The sequence below is a fragment of the Cynara cardunculus genome, assembly GCF_001531365.2.
Source record: "Cynara cardunculus var. scolymus isolate 2C chromosome LG 3, CcrdV1, whole genome shotgun sequence".
Lineage (NCBI taxonomy): Eukaryota > Viridiplantae > Streptophyta > Magnoliopsida > Asterales > Asteraceae > Cynara > Cynara cardunculus.
In genome coordinates, this window is record NC_037530.1 from 33,061,663 (window position 1) to 33,085,252 (window position 23,590).

At 35.3% G+C, this 23,590-nt stretch overlaps 1 protein-coding gene across 3 annotated transcripts; it reads left to right on the top strand.

The window, feature by feature from the left end:
* The first annotated feature begins 448 nt into the window (after nt 1-448).
* On the top strand, nt 449-22,979 carry LOC112508793 (transportin MOS14). 3 transcript variants are annotated; one of them, XM_025113553.1, is made up of 27 exons: nt 449-701; nt 3,652-3,729; nt 3,941-4,003; nt 4,409-4,456; nt 4,565-4,711; nt 5,165-5,296; nt 7,304-7,344; nt 7,522-7,613; nt 9,668-9,795; nt 10,728-10,803; nt 10,931-11,051; nt 11,126-11,225; nt 11,464-11,545; nt 12,959-13,041; nt 18,680-18,799; nt 19,009-19,060; nt 19,245-19,400; nt 20,110-20,233; nt 20,301-20,382; nt 20,457-20,545; nt 20,631-20,705; nt 20,782-20,836; nt 20,914-21,033; nt 21,102-21,194; nt 21,287-21,432; nt 21,976-22,153; nt 22,472-22,979. In XM_025113553.1, exons 1-27 carry the CDS (start codon nt 579-581, stop codon nt 22,748-22,750), a joined length of 2,883 nt encoding a protein of 960 aa, XP_024969321.1. In that variant the 5' UTR covers nt 449-578; the 3' UTR covers nt 22,751-22,979. The 3 variants fall into 3 exon arrangements, with proteins under 3 accessions (XP_024969321.1, XP_024969319.1, XP_024969320.1); XM_025113551.1 differs by lacking the exons at nt 449-701; nt 3,941-4,003 and having other exon boundaries at nt 2,466-3,729; XM_025113552.1 differs by lacking the exons at nt 449-701; nt 3,941-4,003 and having other exon boundaries at nt 2,466-3,729; nt 19,260-19,400.
* The last annotated feature ends 611 nt before the right edge of the window (nt 22,980-23,590 follow it).

Consider the following 23,590-nt stretch of genomic DNA (forward strand, 5'->3'; position numbering starts at 1 on the left):
ATGAATTAATAAAATGAAAATAAAGGTTGATATAAAAAAATTTAATTAATGAGAACGAAAATTTATATGAAATTTATGTCCCACGGAAAATAGAGAACAATGTTATTTACACCTCTTTAATGTTATTATCAGATCAAGTTTTATATTGAAAATGTAAAAAGTAGATTTTGATGTTGATGTGTATAAAAAAAATACTTGATAAACATACATTTAGCAATATATAAAGGTGTAGTTATTATCCCAAAATAAAACCAAACATGATTTGAACCAAAGATTGGTTGACCCGACCCGAAAGAAAATTTGAACTTGACGATTGACCGATTTTCAAAGAAAGAAAGAAAGACAGATGAGATCTATCAGACGGCTGATAATTACTGATTTCTTCCAACAGCAGCCCAAATCGCAAGAACCCTTGAAACCTCTACACACGGGCGCCAAAAACCTCCAAAGCATCATCACAAAAATAAACATTATATACGCATATACCCATCTCCTTATTATTGCTATTACGATTAAGATACACCAATTAAATCTTGTATCTGGGTTTCAATTTTCTTACAACCTCGATTTCGCGATTCATGGCGCTCGAGAATATTGTCAAAGAAGCATTGAACGCACTCTATCATCACCCAGATGACGCCGTTCGCTCTCAAGCCGATCAATGGCTTCAAAACTTCCAACGGACAATCGATGYTTRGCAGGTCWGTTTTAGCTACTGATTCAGTTCAAGAATTTCACTTCAATCTCTACATGTATGTTTTAATAGTGTGGATAGTCAATTCGATTTTCAAGTCTTTCACCCACTAGTAAATTGCATTGGATCATCAATTTTTGTTGTTGTTTTTAAATAATCATGTAGGTTTTGGTCATCTATCGAGAGTGAAGTGCAATAATTTTGCAAGTCTTTTTATTACTACCATTATATTGATTTAATTGTGAATAGGTTTGAAGTGGGAAAGATCCTCGATAAATCATCCAACGTAACTAAATAGGATTGTTAGAACTTGGCAAATTTAAGATAGAATGGGAAATCTCTAAGTTGCAAGCTCTATGCTAAATTGGTTTTAATTTTAGGTCTAGATGCCATGGGGGATACATGTTACGGTGTGAAGGAAATAGGTGTTAGAACTTGGAAGTTCTTTTTACACAAGGAACTTAACATACAAGCTGCAAGCTTTAGTTATCTCTTATTAACCAGTAACGAGCTTTTAATTACATCACCCACTTCGGATGCATATACTTCTTGGGGGTTTCTTGAACTTGGTTGGGTTTGTTGAGGCACACATGTAAGGGGGGTTAGCAGTTTCTCAGCACCTATGGTTTTACTGATGAGAATGCGAGAGAAGTTAGTTGAGTTTAGTGAAGATGGTGGTTGACATAGAAATGAATGTAATACTGGTAGATGTTAGTGGATAAACTTTGTATGCATTTTAGAGTATCTTGGCTATCTATAATTTCTAGGCTTGATCTTGCTTTCCAGCAATGCAAGTTTATGTTCATACCTCTTTTCCTTTAGGCTTTGTTCTTATGCATGATGAAGATGATTGTATTGGGATGAAGGCAGGTGAGTTCTTAGATGAATAAGGTCAATGGAGGTAGAATGGTGGATGATGCTTGTGTGTTAATTATTATATAAGAGTGAGGCTTTTGTATTATAAAGATTAGAAGACCTTTCAAGTCAAGAACAAGAAATGACAATTAGAAGCAGTGAAAGCATCAAAGATCATGAAGCAAGTGATCTCATAGGAGATCTGATGAAAATAATGGTCTAATTGTCAGGTGTTTGCATGGATTTATTCCAAAAATTCACATGGGAGTCGACTACAAGGGTCTAATGGATATGTATATTTTGCTTTTTAACATGAAACAAAAGCTTATAGCTTATAAGTTTTTCTGTTAAAAATAAGTTGGGGAATTTTTGGGAAGGGTAATTGTATGTCCAGGTCCAAATACAACATGCTATATTAATACTGTATTTCTCTACCATTGTAGTGTTGACATCATTATCATTGTACTAGCTGAGTTTAGACATATTAATGAGAAAGAAAAGATAACGATTTTTGAACCGCCAAGGAAAAAAGGATGAAATAAATAAAAAGGATGCTAGAAATAATTAGGGAGTGAAATGGTCTATTTTGGGTATAGAGGGACTTGATAGAAAGATTGAGGGGGTCAGACATGGCGATCTACAACCACTCTCTCTCATCCTAAGCCATTGTAACATAACATATGTTTGGGTTGGTCCATCTGAAGAAGAATGAATTCTCCCTGTCATGAAAACCTATCCCCACCTAAAGGATAGGATAGATTACAACTATCTGACTGCAGTATCTTTTTTGAACCAGATACCTTCCTCTGTCAAACTTAATAAATTTATTTTTTCATTTTGAATACTTCTCCATTATTCCTCATCATAACATTTGTAGAAATATGTCTAACTTCTGTTTAGCCAAAAAGAAGTCTGGCTAACCTGTAAAGGTGAAGCACTAGACTTGGTTTTGGTGCATAAGCCTAGTGATGAGTGATTGATGATTAAGCCACATTGTGTTATGGTAGAGCCACATACACAGCAAGAGTGATTTAGGGACCTTATGTTATATTTTCCATTCAGGCTGCTTTAGATTTTTTGTCTCAGAGTTAAATCAATGATGGCACGTGGCTGAGTAATAGTAATCTGGAATGTGGTTGATTATCGCGAGTATATTCCAATAGTTAATTCAAGCGTTGTTTACTGCAAAGGCAAAGGGGCAACGCAAAGTAACTATGTTAAGTGGTTGGCTAACAGTTGGGATATGGGTCCAATACTTCAAATTGACGATTAATGGGTGGCCTCTTGCGCTGCTCTAGACTTGCTTTTATTTTGTACCCAATGAGATACTTAGTGGGTGCAGATTTGATTTCCTTAGATGCTTGTCCATTTAAATGTTTGTTGCTATCATCTAGATGGGGTTTCAATAGTGCTAGCTAACTAAATCTAAAACCCAACTTATTTGTAAGACATGAATCTTTATAGTTTCTAACTACAATTTATTCTCAATATAATATCAGAAGGCACAAATTTACCCGATATATCTTCCAATCATGTAATGGGTAAACAAAGGAAAATAATATTTCTAAATGTTTCAATCAGTTAACTTATCATAGCAATTGCAGTGGTTCCAGATGTGGTTTTGGGCTCCTGTCAGGGGTCTAACCAATTTAGATCTGGCTTCAGCATGTAACAATTGATGTTATAGAAGAATGGCACATTAATCAGTGAACAGAACCGTTTGAATAATAAGCTTTAGACTAGGTCAGAAATTCCAATGGTGTTTGATCATTGGTGTCGAGATATTGTTTTGCTGGAAGGTTTAATTTTCTTTTCATGATCTGGGTTTTCTGTTAATGTTTATTTCTTGTTCAAGTGCCTGCTATTAGTTTTTGGTAAAAAGTTGGAATGGAATTTCCTTCTTGACATGCATGACTTTCTCTATTTTTCATTTCTGGTCCTGAATAAACCTTCAACTATCCATTATTCTCTTAAGCTGGGAATTTGTTTTTGTATTAGGTGTGGATGGCAAGGCTGTTTTTGTGAAACTTCTTCTTATTTGATTCCAATGTGTTTGATAAAGTTGGATTAAAATAAGTTGACATTTTCTAAATTTTGTCTAGGTATCTGATAATTTGCTTCACGATGCTAGTAGCAATGTAGAGACTCTAATTTTCTGCTCACAGACTCTCAGAAGTAAGGTAATTTCATTCATCTTCACTCACCTTTTAATGAAGCAGGTATTCTTCTGTGCTATCCTCAAATATGTATGCTTTTTTACATGATCACTGAAGTTAACTTTACCCATTTGCTATGGCATGGCATTATAGAGTGTAGCTATAGCTTTGAACTTTTATGGTAACTATTTATTTACATTGATCCATAGATGGTGCTTCTTATTTTTGTTAATAGGTGCAGCGAGATTTTGAAGAATTGCCTTCTGAAGCATTCCGTTCATTACGTGATTCATTAAATGTTAGTAAATACTTTTACCTTTTACGGAGCTTGGGTTAATGCTTTAGATAACTCTTTAACTGGAATGGGATAATCACGACTTCCATTTTTATGTTTGTTTAATTCACAAGTCTTTTATTGGGGAGTTAGGGTGAGGGGTTTTATGCCGCACGTTGAAATAGTTGGAGAACACTTTGCGTTAAATTTGGCATTTCCTGCTGAATTATGCGAGGTGCAACTGTAGTATAGCATATTAGCATATACCAACGATTTATCTTTAGAGGCTAACATTTTTGTAGGATATTGAATCCGACTTCTTTTTCATATTCGTAGTCATCAAAATTTCATCTAGCGGAAACAATTCTATGTAGTGAGCCTTTATGTTAACTGAATCTGGGGGTTTAACAGCTGGAGTTTTAACTGCAGAACTTATTGAAAACATTTCACAAGGGCCCACCAAAAGTTAGAACGCAGGTACTGTCTACTGCTTCTTAGATAAACACATGAACTGGTGCGCAGACTTGCAAGCACAGAGTTTGCCCGTATGAAAAGGATTTTGTTCTAAGATGTCTTGTTATATAGATTAGCCTTGCTGTTGCTGCATTGGCTGTCCAAGTCCCTGCTGAAGATTGGGGAGATGGTGGCATAATGAATTGGCTCAGAGATGAGATGAATGCACATCCTGATATTGTACCAAGTTTTCTCGAGCTTCTTAGAGTCTTACCAGAGGTACATGCTGTTGTCTATTTGTTCACAGAAGAAAGTTTTTTCCTTGTTGCCTTTCTCCACTAATATAAAAGATAAGAGTTAACACATTCCAATAGGAGTTGGATCCAATAGCTCTAGCCCACATGTAAAATAATTGAACCAATCAGCATCACTATCGGTCTTTTAGATTGAAGGTGAAAATAATGAGGGTCTCATTTTATCTTGGTTATCTCACTTCTCCATAAATCATAACACCAAATTCTTTCTCTGGTTTCAAAATTTGAATTCCAAGTAATCTTTTATGAATGTTAGATTGTGCACATAACTTAGAAGTTGTATTTTCTTATGTTGGTTTCATGTGCCTGAGATCATGAGATAGAGCTGATACGAACATCTACGTATTGTTTTCCAGTTAATTTAGTACGTGTTGCTTGTGGAGTTGCTGATGTATATACATACTATGTTCAAAACCAGGAAATCTTCAATTACAAGATAGCTGCTCGTCCAGACAGACGACGCAAATTTGAAAATGAACTTGCCTCTACAATGGATGTTGCTCTTGGCATTTTGACTGCATGCTTAAACATCCCAGAACTGAAAGAGCAGGTGAGATTTTCTTATCTGGTGGTTTTCTCTTGTACTCACATTATTCATCTTTTATGGGCTTAAAGTCATGATAGCTAGTGCTTGCTGTTATACCAACAAGGAATAATTATCAATGCAGTAACTAGTTGACATCTCTATTTTAGTCTAATGAAGAAACGAGAGAAGTGGAAGGAACAGCTTAGTTTTCTTCTCTTCTCCTCATGTTCTCCTTGAAGTTTGTTTACTCTTTGTGTCTTGCCAATGAATTTTCAATGAATAGAAAAATAAGGTTGCTGAATGAGTTTGTTTTTGGCTTGTTCGAATGAGGTGCTGGCATAAAGAACCTCTTTTAGTCCTTCAGATAAGAAATAAGCTTTTCATTTTTAGGATTCGATTTTATACACCACTTATTATGTTTTACCATTTTGTTCTAGTTTGTAATTGTACATACATTTGTACAATATATAGATATAGATACTTATATATGCATACATGCAATTGTATATACATAGATATGCATATATGTGCTCATCATACCCATAGATATGCATATATGTGCGCATCATACCCACATATATACCTATATATATGCAGGGTTGGGTTCCGGTGAGAAGGGAAGTTATGGTGAGAAGAGTAAGAATAGATCTCCACCCTTGGATCAATCCTAATTGAAAGTGATCAAGGGTTCACATCTCTTCTTACGCTTCTCACCATAACTTCCCTTCTCACACGATCCTTCGCCTATATATGCATGTGTGTCTATATATGTATGTATGTATGTGCATGCACATATATACATATGCATGAGTGTATTTGTCTATATACATGTGTATATTGGCAAAATAGATAACAAGTTTACTTACATGTTTGCCATTTTGGCTGTGTCATCGTATTAAGTATTAACTATAGTTACAAAAATGATATTACTAGAATAATAATTTAATTTTTTGATTAAAGCAATTTAGGAGGTTGTAAGCCCTTGAATACACCTTGATTGAGTTTTGACCTGTTTGATCGAAACATCATCAGTGCAATTGGAATAGTCATTCCTGTTCGCCAACAATCTCATTTCTATCCTATTCCCCTTCCCATTACTGAACCAAGCGCACCAGTCATTACTGTTCGCCAACAATCTCTTTCCTATCCTATTCCCCTTCCCGTTACTGAACCAAGCTCACCCATCCTTGATTTGTCACATACTTTTTGTGATCAAACTTCTTTACTTTGTATTTCTTGGTCTTACATTTATGTCTTTGTTATTCTTTGCAAGTAAATCACCTTATAGATCAAGTGGCATAGTCAAGGCAGAGTTTTTTCTTCATGTGGAATCAAGGGTGTGCTTGTTAATCGTCTCTCTCTTGAACTTTTTATATTTTCTCCCTGCCAGAGCTCACTGATGATACTCTACAGTATTATCTAGTTAGTTGGATTTTTATTTTAATATTTAATCCTTATAACTGAAAACTCTTCAACTAATATGATCAAGATACGTCTGGTCAGTTCTTAGTATACAGGAAAAAAAGGAAAACAAATGTCCTCTGAGAGTGGTAAAGTAGAAACAGAATGTAGAACCCTACTGAAGAAACTTACGGAGTCTTGAAAACGAAACCAGACTCCTGTCTTGAAAAGTGTCCCTAAAATAGGAACAGAGAGACTTTAGAAAAACTGCTCTTATGAAGTACATGGAAAGGGGAATTGCTCAATAGAATAACTTTTGGCATTTTGGAATAGTTAGATCACCTTAATAAAACCAAAATCTAAAAAATTGAGCTATCTGTGCCACTGCAGCAACCTGATAACAATGATCTGATCTATAGACAATAACTTGAAATCATTCCCTTCTTCCTTTTCTCTGTTGTATTATGTATGTGGATTCTGCGTTCTTGCTGTCTTATGAGATATAAAATTTTCTTGCTGCATATAAGGGGCAAAAACACATTTATTCTGCATTCTTGCTGACTTATGAGATATAAAATTTTCTTCTCACTATTCATATTTGTTCTGTGACCTTTTTGTAAATTAATTCAGGCTCTGGATGCTTTTTCATCTTGGCTTCGACTAAGACATAGGTATGCTTTCTTATCTCCTATTTTCTTGGTGTTCTTGATCTTTGGTGTCTCAGAGGTGGTTTACTGAATTGCATCGTGCTGCTGATTGTGTGTTCTAAATTCTCATCAAAACGGCATGATTTTTTTGGTTGAATCTGTTGATCACTCCAGAACTTACTTGACATTTGTTACTTACAGGCTTCCTGCATCTGTGCTTGCTACACACCCATTGGTGCTAACAGCTCTCTCTAGCTTAACGTCTGATGAGCTTTCAGAGGCAGCCGTGGATGGTAACGTAGGACGGACATTTATATATTATTTGCTGGGATCAGTTATATTTTTTCTTTCACATCTCTTTTCAGTTCTTATACTCTTATGTTAGATGATAATTTGAAAACAGCCGTATTTATGCTGTAATGACCTGTAACCTCTAAAACCACCCACAGTAACAATCACTTCTGAAAACTTGAGCTAATATTTGGGTTGCCATTTCGAATTTTAGGAATTTTGTGGGCGAAAAGTGGGTTGGTCATTTCAAAAAAAGTAGGGAGCTCAATACATCAAAAGAGGTCTATCACTAGAGAACACTAGCATAGGATTGGAAAGGAGATTGAAAGACCGAATGGAATTGCAATAGGATGTGCATCGGGTTGGAACCGGACTGGAGGGGAGCGAGCTGTAACCGAAAAAAATGGAACTGAAAACCAAACTGATCTAAACTGCTTTGGTTGACTGAACCGTAAATTGGGTGTGTTTTAATTTTAAAAATACAAATCTAATGTGGCTTCGTTGTAGGTTTGAAAAATAAAAAACCTGGTGCGGTTCTGACTTCTAATTGGACCAAACCGAGAATCGCATTTTGAAAAAATCTTGAACCAAAAATCAGGTTTTTAAAAATCAGTTTGGTCTTATCGGTTTGGACTGAGTGTGCACCTCTAATTGCATTAGAGAAAACTAGAAGGGTACTCGCGCAATGCAGCGAGATACATCTTGATTTTAATATTTCATTTCATTCTTTATCTCAGTCGATGTTATGATATGGTCTTATGTGATTTTGAAAAAATGATGATGTTTTTATTTTTAAATAAAATATGAATTTGAAGATATTATAAACTTTTAACAAAAATATATCGATATTAGTATCAAATTAACTATTTAAAATTCCTATTTTTTGTGTAATTTTTTAATTCAATTTTTTTATTATAATTTAATTTTTTTTATTATAATTTAATTTAGGTTCAATAACGAAATAATTTATATTTGGTTTAATAATATAATTTTTTTATAAAGATAATAATTGATTATTTTGTTAAAACTCAATAATTATCCTAATTATATTTAGATTTTTTATATTTTAAAATGAGATGTTTATCCTCTATTTGATTATGTTTATTCACAGTTAGTTACATGAATTCAAACATGGAGCTTTAATAAGTTTTATTTATGTATAATTTACTTGTAATCTTGAATTTTAAGCAATATGCATCAATATACAGTACTTCATGCATTAAAAATGGTTTTTAAAAGTTTTTGTCAAATGCTTTATAATATAGCATAGATATATTTGTCTTTCATTCTCTCTCCCTCTATGCGTCTGTGTGTGTGTGTATATATATATATATAGAGAGAGAGAGAGAGAGAGAGAGAATTTCTATCATGATTCCTAAACTAAGGACTAATATGGGACACCTCAGAATGGAACATGCATCAATTATCTTGGGTTAGAGAGATTTAATGGTTTTGACATTTCATTGTTTCTGAATAACAATTTTTCAAGATTTTAAGTTTATACATACACAACATGGTGGCAGTTTATTTGCATATTTCTTTCCAATTTATGTGTTTTCCCTCTTCGGCCTAATTTTTATTTTTGATGTCAGAGCATATTGATCTTAGAGCAAGACAGTGCCATAGTTATCTGTAGTCTCTCTCTCTCTCTCTCGTTTGTTTATTTGTGTCCTATCTGCGGGGTAATAAAAGAAGGCAATAAGCATCAGAGTGCAGTATATGTTGTTTGCTGTTCTTTTCATATAATGTATTAATTTTGAAATCTTAATGTGACTCCAGGGATGCTGTTGCTACTTATAGGCATTTACAAACTGGTTTATGACTCCCATTCTTCCATGGTCTTTCAACAGCAACAATGCACGATACTTTATAAAATCAGAAAAATGTTTTTATGGTGTTCGATTGTTTCACATATATTTTTAAAACAGATCCTGTGTATTAGACACATATTAAGACCTTTTCTAATGGTGACAAGAATTTTATGTGTTCGTTTGGTTGATCATTGCACTTGTTAGTTGTTTCTAATGTAATATTGTTCAATTCTGCCTATTTGCAGTAATTTCTGAATTGATACATTACACGTCTGCAAGAAACTTGGAGGGATTTTCAGTTCAAATGCCTTTAATTCAAGCTATTGTGCCACAAGTTATGAATCTAAAGCCACAACTTAGAGATTCTTCGAAGGTACTGAAGAGGAGTATATTGCCAAACTCTTGGCCTGCCACATCCTTCCAGTTTTATATATGATACATGTTGATTGATCTGGCGAGAAGTGTGTTACTTCTTTACGATATAAATAAAAAGACACATGAAGTAATGATGGTTTGACATATAATAAACTGGTAAATCTGTTTTCTTATTTGTTTTATAATGTTAAAGAAGCCCTTTAAGGAACTATTGCCAAGAATAATAATCCTTATTATAGTGGGATATGGTAGGATGTGGCAGCAAATCGTCTGCTCACTGAGGTTAGATCGTCTTCTTTCGTAAGTAGGTATCTCGCTAGTGTCAAAATGAGACTTCCCCAAAATCCTTGTAGGCAAAGTCAATCATCATTTCTCCCGAAGCCCCTATCGCCTGCCTGGAACTCCTGAATTCACGAGTATCTCTTCAATTTCTTTCAGAACAATAAGTTGTGTTGATTATTTGTTTCAAATATACTACAGTTTCACATGTGGGTAGAAAAGAAATTACGAGAAAGGGAGAGACAGCAATGTGAGATATGGACAGGCATGTTTTTTTAGAAAAACTCTGCACCATGTAGAATATTAGTGTTTGTCATCACGTTTCTAGGTGGCATGAAGGGTTCAACTGTTTTAATACTGGTGAAAGGCTGCTTCTCAAATGTTTAAAAAAAACAAGGGGCTGTAAATTGATGCTTCTGATTTTCATGACTATCATGATTTAGAGATCATCTTCCTACACTGTATTTTGCTGCTATTGGTGATTCCTGTTGCAATCTAGAAAACAGCACAACATTCTGCTATTAGTATTTCTCAGTTGTATATCCCTTCTCTTTCTCTCTTCTGCCCAAGGAAATTATTTAAACGGGTATGGGTGAACATGAACAAATTGTCATCTTCAGGAAGTGATTTTCTACTTTTTTTTGTTTACAGGATGAGGAAGATGTTAAGGCCATTGCAAGACTATTTGCTGATATGGGTGATTCCTATGTTGAATTGATTGCAACTGGTATTATACTTGCCCGTTGGTTAGGTCATTGCAATGTACAATGTTGGTTACAGAAAATGAGAAAATATTAAAAAAAATTCTACTTATTTTGACCTGTTATGTTAACTGATGTCAACATCAAGTACAGGTTCAGATGAATCGATGTTGATTGTTCATGCACTACTGGAAGTTGCTGCACATCCAGAATATGATATTGCTTCCATGACATTTAACTTCTGGCACAATCTTCAGATTTGCTTGATCGAGAGGTGAGTCCTTTACAAGTTCTCACTTCTTTTCTATATAAAACCAAATCGTTTGTACAATAATTATTATTTTGCAGAGAATCCTATGTATCGCTTGGTAATGAATCATTAATTGATGTGGAGAGAAATAGGCGGGTGCAGGTTTTCCGTTCATCATATGAATCACTTGTATCCTTGGTGAGTTATTAAAGTAGATCTTGTTCATGTTGTATTAGGTTCCAACTTACATTTATACAGCCAAAAGACTAGATTTTGGTTTTTATAGTCCATATTTTCAGGAAATTTCATCTTTCTATATTTGCAACAACTCTGGAAGTGCAATATGTATTTTCTGAGCGGATATAATTGGCATGCTACCTGCTTGCTCGATGACATCAAGAGCTTATAACCAGGTCATATTTTTTGTTGCTTACAGGTCAGTTGCAAAGTTCAATATCCTCAGGATTACTCAGAACTTTCAAAAGAGGATCAGAAAGATTTCAAACAGACAAGATATGGTATTCAGTTGCCTTCTAATAGTCTTTTTGCATCTTCAACATGTCTAACATGGTTCTAGCTGAACATACTCAGACAAAAGCATCTGCTGCTAAATATATTCTTCTGTCTAGTGTGACCCTTTTCTTGCTTTGGCTGATAGCGACCTACATCAGCATGCATAATTTGGTGATCTCATTAGTTGGTTACCAATTTCATGCTTTTTGCATTTTTTATGCATTCTAATTGGGAGTACCATGTTTAAAAACTGTAGTTTCTCACTTGTTAGTTTTCTTGTTATGCCAAGCTATTAGACTTATCATTTGATCACATTATACAGTATCGCATATCCATAATCCATGTCTATAAATATGAGCTAAATTGTGTTATTGAATTTAATAAATCATGATGCCAGCTTCTGGTTGTTGGCAAAAGGCCCTGCTGAAAATTAGATATGACAAACATGTCATTGATCTTTTCTTTTGTTCTGGGTATGACATCTGGCTTCTAAACAAAGAAATGTACTGCATGGTATGTGATATCATAAGGCTTCCAATGAGTCACTTGTTTAAGTTTTTTTGATGAGGATAAATGTTAGATTAGAACTAGTAAGTTTTATGAAATGATAGACCAAAATGCTCACATAAGTTCTGAGTTGTTAAAGGTAAAAATTGCTAACAAGTAAATAATGGTTGGTTGATGCTTATGAGTAATAAAGAGAGTTTTTAGAACAAACCATCTGCAGGAGGCATACTAAGACTTGGACATAAATAACACATATTCTGGGATTCTGCATTACTTGGTGGTGGTGATGATCCTTGACAACAGGCTTTGATTTCTTGTATGCTCTATGCTCAAGTTGGAAGTAGATTTTTTTTTTCTGGCCAATGCAATCATTGACTACTGGTGCTGGCATAAACATCATGAGATGGTATTGTTTATGAAGCCTTCTTATCAGCTGGATCATTTATGGTGGTCCGTAATGCATGGGATGTTTATTTTTCTCATCTGCTTGCTTGAGAGTTGCAAAATTTCTAGTTGTTGCGCCTGTGTCAAGTTTTGACTTGACGCTTGCTTAAACCCAGCCACTTCTCTTGGAATTGAGGGTGATTAGGTTGAAGCAGACGGTCTGGAGAGACGAATGTGTGTGATGTAGGTGCACAATAGGAGCTCCTTGAGAAAAGGAACCTTCAATGTGTCGATCATAAATGTGGGTTCATCTAAGTTATCCCCCAGTCATTAATTTTGTTGTGGGTATGACATCATAAGCAAAAGCTTTGTCATTTATGATCATATTGCTGATCATAAATGTGGGTTCACCTTTCTAGGAACTCTAACATTATGACCTTTGTCATTTTTGCATGCGCTTTTTACTTTCTGATCACTATCCTTGAAGCATCTTCCTGTATCGTACTAACACATTATTTGACTTGTAGCTGTCGCGGATGTCTTAATTGATGCGGCATTAGTTTTAGGAGGTGAACCAACACTTAAGATTCTGTACGTGAAGCTTGTTGAGGTACAATATTACCTGCTTTCATTATGTTAAATGTTCATGTTAACGTATCTTATATTCACTCTCTCTTCTGTATGCTTAGGGGGTGTTTGGTTCATGGATTTTGAATGGATTTTGAAGGAATTGGAATGGAGAATTCTTTTGACCAAATTCCAAAACCTATGTTTGGTTCACATAATGAAAATGTTGGGATTCTTTGAATTCCGGAAACTATAGAATTCATCATTCCTTGACATAAGTGAAGGAATTGAATTCCATCTCTTTGCATCCAATTTAACCAACACCGCCCACCCTTGCCCAACCACGATCATGCTACTACTCTCATTGTCACGCCCCCGCCCCTTCCCCCMCCCCCACCACCACACCACTACTGCAAACATTATAACAACTACTGTCCTTGTCACAACTGCCACCCCTACCCACCCACAACCACCCTGCCTAGCGTCACCTCCCTGCCATCCGACTACCATGCCACTACTGTCGTCGTCATAGCTACCGCCCCCCACCCCCACCCCATCAACCACCATGCCATTGCTGTCGTCATCACAACTACCACCCCCACCCCCAACCCTCCCCAGCCCCACCTCACGAACCAACATGCCACTATTGTCGTAGTCATAGCTACCACCTCACCCCCAACCAACCACCTTCCACTATTGTCGTCGTCACAACAACTACCCCAAAACCACCCACCCTGTGGGTAGTGGGGTCGGGGTGGGCTGTGGGGGCCCACCAAGCCACTACTGCCATCATCACAGCTGCCACCCCACTCCCTCTCCAAACAAAGATGGAGATTCCAATTCTTTTGAGAGATCCCATTCCAATTCCATCGAACCAAACACGAGGTCAAATTCCATTCCAATTCCTGCAAAGTCAAATTCCTTTGATGGATTCCAATTCCACCAAATTCCATTCTGCGAACCGAACACCTTCTCTTAGGGTTCATTGATTTAATTCAAATAATGTAGAAAAACCAATTCTCATATTTTCATTGAATAAAATGTAGAACAAGCCCTATATATATATGTGTGTATATATATATATATATATATCTTCTAAATCCAACCACTAATTCTTTGATATTAAGGGCATAGAATAACAATAAAACAATAAAATAAATTAAATTAAATAGAAGAATACTAAAAACTATAAGAATTATTTCAACACTCCCCCGCAAGTTGAGTTGTATATGTTGCACAACTCTAGCTTGGAATTGAATACTTCAAGGTTGGTTATTGGGAGAGACTTAATTAGAATATCTGCAATCTGCATCCGAGTAGAAATGTTGCTATGTTGTATGATTCCGTTCATCTTTTCAGAAATGAAATGTCTGTCAATCACCATATGTTTTGTTATGTCATCATGAATAGGATTACTGGAAATATGTATAGTTGCCTGGTTATCACAGTACATCTTTATGAATTCAGAAGCTTTAACTCTCGGTTTCTTTAACGATAAGTCTGCTTCTGGACGTTACTGCTTGTTTTGCTTTGCCAAGTAATCAATTTCCTTAGTCGATCTTTGATCATATACCTCTTCAACGCAACTTGAATCTAATTAAGACTTCCATATCACTGTTTTCATACCTTGTGAAGTACAACCCAAGACAACAAGTCATTTTAGGTTTCATAGATTCTGGTACACCTTTTTAAAAGTTCCTTGTTGGTTGTGCATATGCTGACTTACTATACCGCAAAAAATGCAAAATGTCAGGTTTGGTATGGCAAAGATAAATTAGTTTTCCAACTAATCTTTGATTTTCCTTTTCTCTGCTAGAATGTTACCCCACTTTGGATTATCCTTAGATTGGGGTCCACAGGAGTTTCTGCAAGCATGCTCCCAAGAATCCTGGTTTCTTTTAGCAAGTCTAGAACATACTTTTTTGAGATGAGACAAACCATCCTTCAATCCTTGATCTTAAGTTCAGAGTATATCCATATCCTGCAATTATCTTAATAAATTTGTCAAACCAAGCTCAAGAAGATCGCTTTAGGTCGTACAATGACTTTTTCAGTATACACACTAGCCTGTCATTGGAAAGATTTTCCATCCTAGATAAATTTCCATGTAAACATCTTCTAGATCACTATTTAAAGAGGTGGTCTTCACGTCCAACGACTACAGTGGCCCATGGTATCAGAACTATAGTATGGAGTGCTGAGACCGAAGCGAAGGTTTTTTGATAATCAATATCGTATGATTGAGTGAATTCCTTGGCTACCAACCTAGCTTTGAACATGTTAATACTTTCATCTAACTTGCATTATTTGATTGTGAAAATCCAGTTACAACCAACATGTTTTTTTCCTCGAGGCTGTTCAATCATCTGTGAGAATCCATGTAGTATTCGACTCTACCTGGTGATAAATAAAGCATATTTTTGTCCTTTTGGATAAATTTTATAAAACGGACTTTTAAGAGACCTCCAACAACCAATCCTCACATGAATTGCTACGGATCTAACAAGACCAACATTTATCCTTTGGATGTGTCAATTGGACACATACACCCACAATTACTAGGATGAATAGCTCACATTGGCAAAGTAGCACTTTGTGCGGTCAATCCCGTGCGGCCCATGAACTTTTTGTGTCAAAGGATTAGTTCGATCCAAAACTTGAGTGATGGATTTAAATGGAAAAAAGCTTTATATGTAACCATGAATTGAGTTGAATTTCCATGTTCAGAGGAGTTGCCCTCTAGTTGTGCTTAAGTGCTGCGTACATGTTTCCTCGAGCCATTTTTCTAAACGAACCAACGCCAATCCAAATTGATACGGTATGAGTACACCTATTCTTAAAAAAATTGAACCATCAAGTGTGTCCATCCCTAATTATTATTCGAATCAACTGATGTGTGGCTTCTAATTTGCTTGCATTAACAAAAATGTGTTATTCTAGGGTATATCAAGGCCAAGGTCAATCTCTAATTCATATTTCATCGACCAATCACATCTTGTTGGAAGACTTCTTTGGTACTTAGATATGGATTTGGAAAACTGAATCTCTCTCTCTATACAAGTAAATTCTTGATAAATCTCCAAAATAGCATTTTATTTTGACTCTTTTTTTATCATTTAGAAAAGACAAAAATAGTTTAGGATAGGAAACATTCTCTAGAATTTTCTTTATGTTCAAACCCATAGCCAATAATAGAACTAGAATAGAAAGTTCTGTTGCCTACTCAAACGAACCCTTATCCTTGCTTTTCTATCAATCTCTAATTCTAATATTTCTCCCCTATCTGATGTTACGGTGTTGGGTGTAGACCGAAATTTCGTTATTGTTCAATTCTAACCTTTTATTATAAAAGCTCCGAGAGAAGTCATCAGAGGGATCTCTCCTATCAAAATTGTTTTTTTCTTGGATGTACCTACGCCTATTGTTTTTCCAAATTAGTCATGGGTACATATAGTTTAGAAGAATATGTGTTTGATTCATATATGAGGATTCTACTGGTTGATATCTTTCGAGAAAAACTTGAAAGTCAATTTCTTGATTTGTATCTTCAATATTTGGAAACTTAGATAGTTCTTTTGTCAAACCTTGATCAATGAGCCTACAAATTCCTTAAATTGTATTTTGATTAATTCCAAGTATTGTGAACATTGCGTCTATCCCGAGTTGTTTTGAAATTGGTGGTGATTTATACTCATTCGTACAAATTCTCCAAAAAAGCAAATAAATACCATTTTGGTTGGCTCGTTATCTATCAAATCAAATCCTATAGATCTAACAATGATGAAATTTTAATACTATGAATCTGTGACTGGAATATGAGATAGGTGTACTAAAAATTTCACTTAAATTGGCATTTTTAAGGGATGTGAATGGAACGGAATTGATTGAACATCCTAGAAACAGAATTCCCCCCAGGCTTACTATGTTTTGTGATTTTTTTAGAATATCAAAACTGATTCAGTTTCTTATATTATAGTGTATAACCATTACTGATATCCTAATCTTCTTGAATATTGAATACCATAAACCTTTTGAATTTGTATTTATTAAACGTTAAACACGTGCAAAAATACCTAAACATGTCCGGTCATGTCCGTGTTCTTGACAGTCTTACTTAGGGCAGAATATAATTACACCCAAAATAATCATTTGGTTGATGATTGCAAATCCGATCATAAAATCCTTGATAAGGAAAGAAGAAAGATGGTTCTCAACCATTGTTTTTGGGTTCGATTTTGAAACTTGATCTCATTGGTCATTCTCGTCTTTCTCTCTTCCAAGTTTCAAGAGAGTTTGATTACCATTAACCCCCATAATAGTTAACGAGTCTTTCGCTCTGATCCTATTCATCTCCTAACGGGGCTGCCACTGTGCACCTATTAGATTCTCTGTTCTTTTTATGATGACCATCGGCCCCTATGGTCTAGTGCTTTCACGACTTCTCTCTTTCATGGAGACAACAAGGGTTCAAATCCCTACCAGCAAAGAAGGAGATTCCAATCCTTTTGAGAGATTCCATTCCAATTCCTACCAACCAAACGCGTGGTCAAATTCCATTCCAGTTCCTTCAAAGTCAAATTCCTTTGAGGGATTCCAATTCCACCAAATTCCATTCTGTGAACCAAACGCCCCAAGAGCCGCCTCCACCTGCCTTGTTGAAAGTGACCGAGGATAAAGTAGAAGTTTATGCAATACGGCTTTCAGTATTTGGTTCCTATAAAGTAACCACTTATTTTGTCTTTCAATATTTGGTTCCTACTAGAATGGTACTCGTGCAATGCAGCGAGATACATCTTGATTTTAATGTTTCATTTTATATTTTGGCTCTATCGATGTTATAATGCGATTTTATGTGGTTTTGAGAAAAAAATAATTTTTTTTTAATTTTGAATGAAATATTATAAATTATTTAAAAAGTAAGCGAAATTAGTATTAAATCAACTATTTAAAAGTCCTATTTTTTATGTAATTTCTTTAATTTATTCTTTTATTATAATTWAATTTAAGTTTAATAATGAAATAATTTATTTTTGGTTTAATATTATAAATTTTATAAAGATAATAATTAAGTATTCTATTAGAATCATTGATTATCCTAATTATATTTTAGATTTTTCATATTTAAAATGAGATGTTTATCCTGTATTTGATTATGTTTATCTGCAGTTAGTTACACGAATTCAGATATAGAGCTTTAATAAGTTGTACTTACGCACAATCTACTTGTAATCTTGAATTTTAAGTAATATGCATTAATAAACAGTACTTTACGCATAAAAAGTGGTTTTTAAGAGTTTTTGTCAAATGCTTTGTAATATAGTATAGATAAAGTAACCACTTATTTTATGCTTCTCCTTACTGTCCAGATATCCACTTTCTATAAATAAAAGGGATGATCAAACATGCACTTCTTTTAATTGAATTCTCTTGTTTTAGCATTGGGGCTACTTATTAATTTAGAAGGGAAAAAGAAGACCCACTAATCTATGGGACAGTGACAATTTTACAAAAGACTATGAAGGGGAAAGAAAATTTAAAGATGTTTTTCAGAAGAAAATGGGAACCTGAAGTGTACAACCCTTTAATGGATAAGAGGGCATCTGAATTGAAATTTGCAGGAGATCTAAGTTTTCATATTGAGTTATTATTTAGTTCTAAATGCATCGCTGTAAAATTTTCAGGCTCTAAGTGGGCACCAAAATGGTGATATGATGGATTGGCGACCTTCAGAGGCTGCACTATATTGCATCAGGGCCATATCAGATCTTGTTCCCTTAACCGAAGCAGAAGTTATGCCCCAGGTAGAGTTATAGAGCTACAATGTGATTACTTCTTTGACCTGGTGTTGTTTTTAACCTCAACTGAAGATTGGAAAATGTCTTGGTTGTGCAATATTTTGACTTCTCAATGCATATATATCATGGTTTTCTCTGCTGTACATTTGTTTGCACAGAGTGTATGTCTAACTTTTTCACTTATCCATTTTTACTTGTTTGTTTGGTGTGGACAGATTATGTCATTGCTTCCGAAACTTCCTCATCAATCACTATTACTTCAGACAGGTTATATACATTATTATTTCGTAACAGAATGCCATTTTTAATTCCTGGAGCCGCCTTCTAAAAGGAACCAAAAGATGACTGCTATAACTCTTGGTGGTTTTGTTACCCTAACGTCCGAACATCTTGAAAACATCTCAAGTGAACTACTTAACATAGCCTCAATTCTTTATCTTTCTTTTTGCAGTATGCTTGACTGTAGGAGCTTATTCTAAATGGCTTGATGCTGCACAAAGTGGACTCTCTTTTCTGCCTTCAGTCATTGATATTCTTATTAGTGGAATGAGTATGTCTGAAGATTCTGCAGCAGCTGCTGCCTTGGCTTTCAGACACATCTGTGATGGTATGCTCTGTTCACTTGTATAATCTTGTCTTCTCCATTTTTGCTATACATCATTAGGAATGTTTGCCTATCTTCTTTTATCTTATAGCTGGTATACTTCTACTCTTAATTGCTTGTTCCAGTATTATCACAGATCGATATATGTTGCTACACTGGTCAATCCATATAGTCATTTTTTGTTCTGTTTTAAACTGTTCTAGTTTCACGATTTAATCAAAATGGTAATCGGATGCCTTTTAAGGTGAATGTTTTTTGTAAGTGGACTGATTCGGAGAGTGTCCATATGAATTTGTGTAGATCCTGCTGCCTCTCTTCTGTCAATGTCTGCCTTGACATCCCTTTGGATGTTCATATGTACTGAAACAAGTAGTCCAACTTTACACACTAAATAGTTGGGGCTGACCAATGTACACATGAAGTCTGTATCCTAAAACACCAAAAGACACTGTGTTCTTCCAACATGGAATTAGGATTGAGCTACCAACGTTTATTACAACTGCCCCCCTAAGATTATCTATAAGTATTGGTTTCAACCTTGTTATATAAACATCTCAAAGATGGGTGTTTCAGTTTTGATATTGCTTCCTAGTGACTTTTTTTAACTTGAAAAAGTATTAGTTATCAACTTCCTTTATATCCGAAGTACTGCATTGTAACATCCTGATTCTGTCCTTATTGGAGATAACAAAGATTCATGCTATTGTTTTAGACTGTGGGAAAAAGCTCCGTGGATCTCTAGATGGTCTTTTCCAAATATACCAAAGGGCAATGACTGGGGAAGGTTCTTTTAAAGTTGCGGCTCAAGATTCTTTGCATCTTGTTGAAGCCTTAAGGTACAACTACAATCCTGCAAAAGCTTAATCACTTGTGTGGGAAATTCTCATAAATCTTTTGTTGCAGTATAGTTATCACTGAGCTTCCTCCAGACCAGGCTAAGAAAGCCCTCGAGGCACTTTGCATACCTGCTGTTGCACCTTTACAGGTTTGGCTAATCTAGGAATAAGTGAACAGAGAGAACAATAGTTTTGCCATACTGACTTACATGTCTACAAGCAGGAAGTGATTAATCAAGGTCCTTTGGTATTGGGTCAAAAACCTGCTCGTGAAATCACTGTTCATATTGATCGACTTGCAAATATATTTAGGTACACGAATGATTTCCTTGCTCCAGTCCCTGATTTATGTTTATTCAGGGGTTCTAATGTTTCAGAATAATAAATCAACGTGCAGGTATGTAAATAATCCAGAAGCTGTTGCTGATGCAATTCAAAGACTTTGGCCACTTTTCAAAGCCATCTTTGATACGTAAGTATTTGTCATTGGTTACCCATGTGGATGGCTTACGCCAGTTTCTGAATACAAATTATGAATGCTGATACAGCCGTGCTTGGGATATGCGGACAATGGAATCACTCTGCCGAGCCTGTAAACATGCTGTGAGTTCGAGTCTATATGCTTTATTAAGTTCTATTTGTTGTCTTGCTAATGATTTGCATAATTAATTGTTTTGAAGGTGAGAACATCTAAAAGGTTCATGGGAGTTACAATTGGAGCTATGCTTGAGGAGATACAAGGGTTATATAAACAACACCACCAACCATGTTTCTTATATCTCTCTAGTGAGGTTATGAAGGTATGGTTTCACCCTCAAAGTTTCAACCCTAATCAATGAAAGAGAAATAATTGGAGATTGTGGTGCAGATATTTGGGTCTGATCCTTCTTGTGCGGATTACTTAAAAGTGTTGATCGAATCTCTATTTAGCAATACAGCGTGTTTGCTTACAAAAATTCAGGTATGACTTTAGCAGCTGTAATGTAATACTTGCCATCCCTCATATGGAATTATTTCTTTATGTTGGTTTAATTATAAGCATCGAATCTTTAGGACTTCACTTCCAGGCCAGATATAGCAGATGATTGTTTTTTGTTGGCGTCAAGATGCATTCGCTATTGCCCGCATTTGCTTTTCCCATCTCCAGTATTCCCATCATTGGTTGAATGCTCCATGATAGGAATCACAGTGCAGCACAGGTTAATCCATCTCTCACCGTCATTCTTTTTCATTTGTTTTTAGCTTTTCACAACGTGCTTTAAATTGAAACACTAGGTGTTGTATTCTTCTAAATTAAGTACTAAAACATCAAATATAGCATATGCGACAATCTCTTTAGAATGGACTTCAACAAAAGAATCTTTTTCTCATCAGCCTCTACTTCTTTTGCCTCTAATTAATTAATGAAATCTCATTTCTTACTTAAGAATATTCTTGTCACATAGCGCTTCTAACTTACCCCAAAATTGTTTTAATTTTGAATTCGGGCATATTATGGTTATGCTGAGGGGTTAAGCTTAAGCATGTAGCCGGTTGATCTTATATTCGTGCAAAATATATGGGATTTTAACCGACTGATTGATGCCATTTTGGCAAAAAAAAACCGTATTTTATTGACAAGCACGTTGTGTAATTTTTCTCCTATCCTGGATATCCATCTTTGTCATATGCAAATATATTTCGTGAAGCTTCTGCTTAGCTGGATGATGAGATAAATAACAAGTCTTGTTTGACCCATGCAGGGAAGCGTCAAATTCTATCCTAAGTTTCTTATCCGATATATTTGATCTGGGAAGATCTAGTCAGGGACAGCAATTCATTTCTATCAGGGATAGTGTTATTGTCCCTCGAGGTGCCAGCATTACTAGAATCTTGGTTGCTGCTTCAACCGGGGCTCTCCCAAGTTCAAGATTAGAAACGGTAAGACCTCCCACATGCTTACATGCAGCATAAGTGCAAATAGATCCCTTCATTTACGCATAAAACCAGACCAAACAAACCCAGTATGCAAGGTGTGTGAATAGAAATGATAAAGCTTGCTAAAAGAATTGGAAATAGAAAAATAAGAACTTGAAAAAAAGAAAAGCGGTGCTAAAAGTTGCAAAACGTCTCAGAAATAAGAAACAACATTCAAAAAAACCGTAACCAATGTAGGAAGACCTAGTCTAACTCTTCATCTACACATAGATGTTGCAAAATCTCTCCTAAATGTGTATTTGTTCGGTCGTTTTGTAACAGGTGGCATATGCTCTGCTAGCACTATCACGAGCATATGGAGCAAACGCTCTAGAATGGGCTAAGGAGAGCGTGTCTTTAATTCCAGTTTCTGCTGCCACAGACATGGAAAAATCAAGATTTTTACAGGCATTGTCAGATGCAGCATCCGGTGCAGATATCAAAGGATTAACAGTTCCAATCGAAGAGCTGTCAGAGGTTTGCCGACGCAATCGCACGGTCCAAGAGATCGTTCAAGAAGCTTTGAGGCCACTTGAGTTGAATCTGGTCTATGTATCATAGTATAATATCATGGGAAAGGCCATTTTTTGTGCCTGATCTTGGTTTGATTACTTCAATTTTTAAGGGTTTATAGGGATGGTGGGTGGTGTGGTGTATAATTGTTGTAATTTGTGATTAAGATTTGCAGGAAAAGCTGTGTTGGAATTGTTTTCCCTAAAATTTTGGTTGAGGCTGTATTACTTTCAATTTTCTTATGTATTCCATCCCTTTTGAGATTTATGAAAATGAACCCATTTATCTTTTGAGAGTGCAGTTGCTTGGATTAAGTTTAAGATTTCGCTTTTATATGTCTATGTATTTGTTTTATCGTTATACTAGTTGTGTACCCGTGCAATGCGGTGGGAACCGTGAATTTTAACGATTTTGAAGTTTCATTGGTTTTGTTAGAGAAGATTTAACGATGATATAAGTTACACTTGGTCTTTACATATTAATATAATTTGAATAAATAAGAGTTATGGTTCCAATTACCGTCAATCGATGAAAAATTTGTATGACAGTTTAAAATCCAATATATTTAGAATCCAATATATTTAAACGACTTCACAAATGTGTTTCGATTTATACCAAGAGCATAGAACAAAGAGTTATAGAGCAATTTGATGAGAGATGAATGAGAAAAAATTTAATAACTCATGGTGAATATCAATTTAATTTCACCTTGGGGGATGGGTAGAAGACATAGAGGTATGAGAGGGTGAAGTCATGAGTGAAATGTGTCAAAAGTATCTTGGGAACATAAAAAGAAAAAATAATAATGTGCAATGGTAACTTGTACTATATGTTATTTTAATTGTAGATTAAGAAATTTTAAGACTGAATGATAAAGTAGTAGTACTT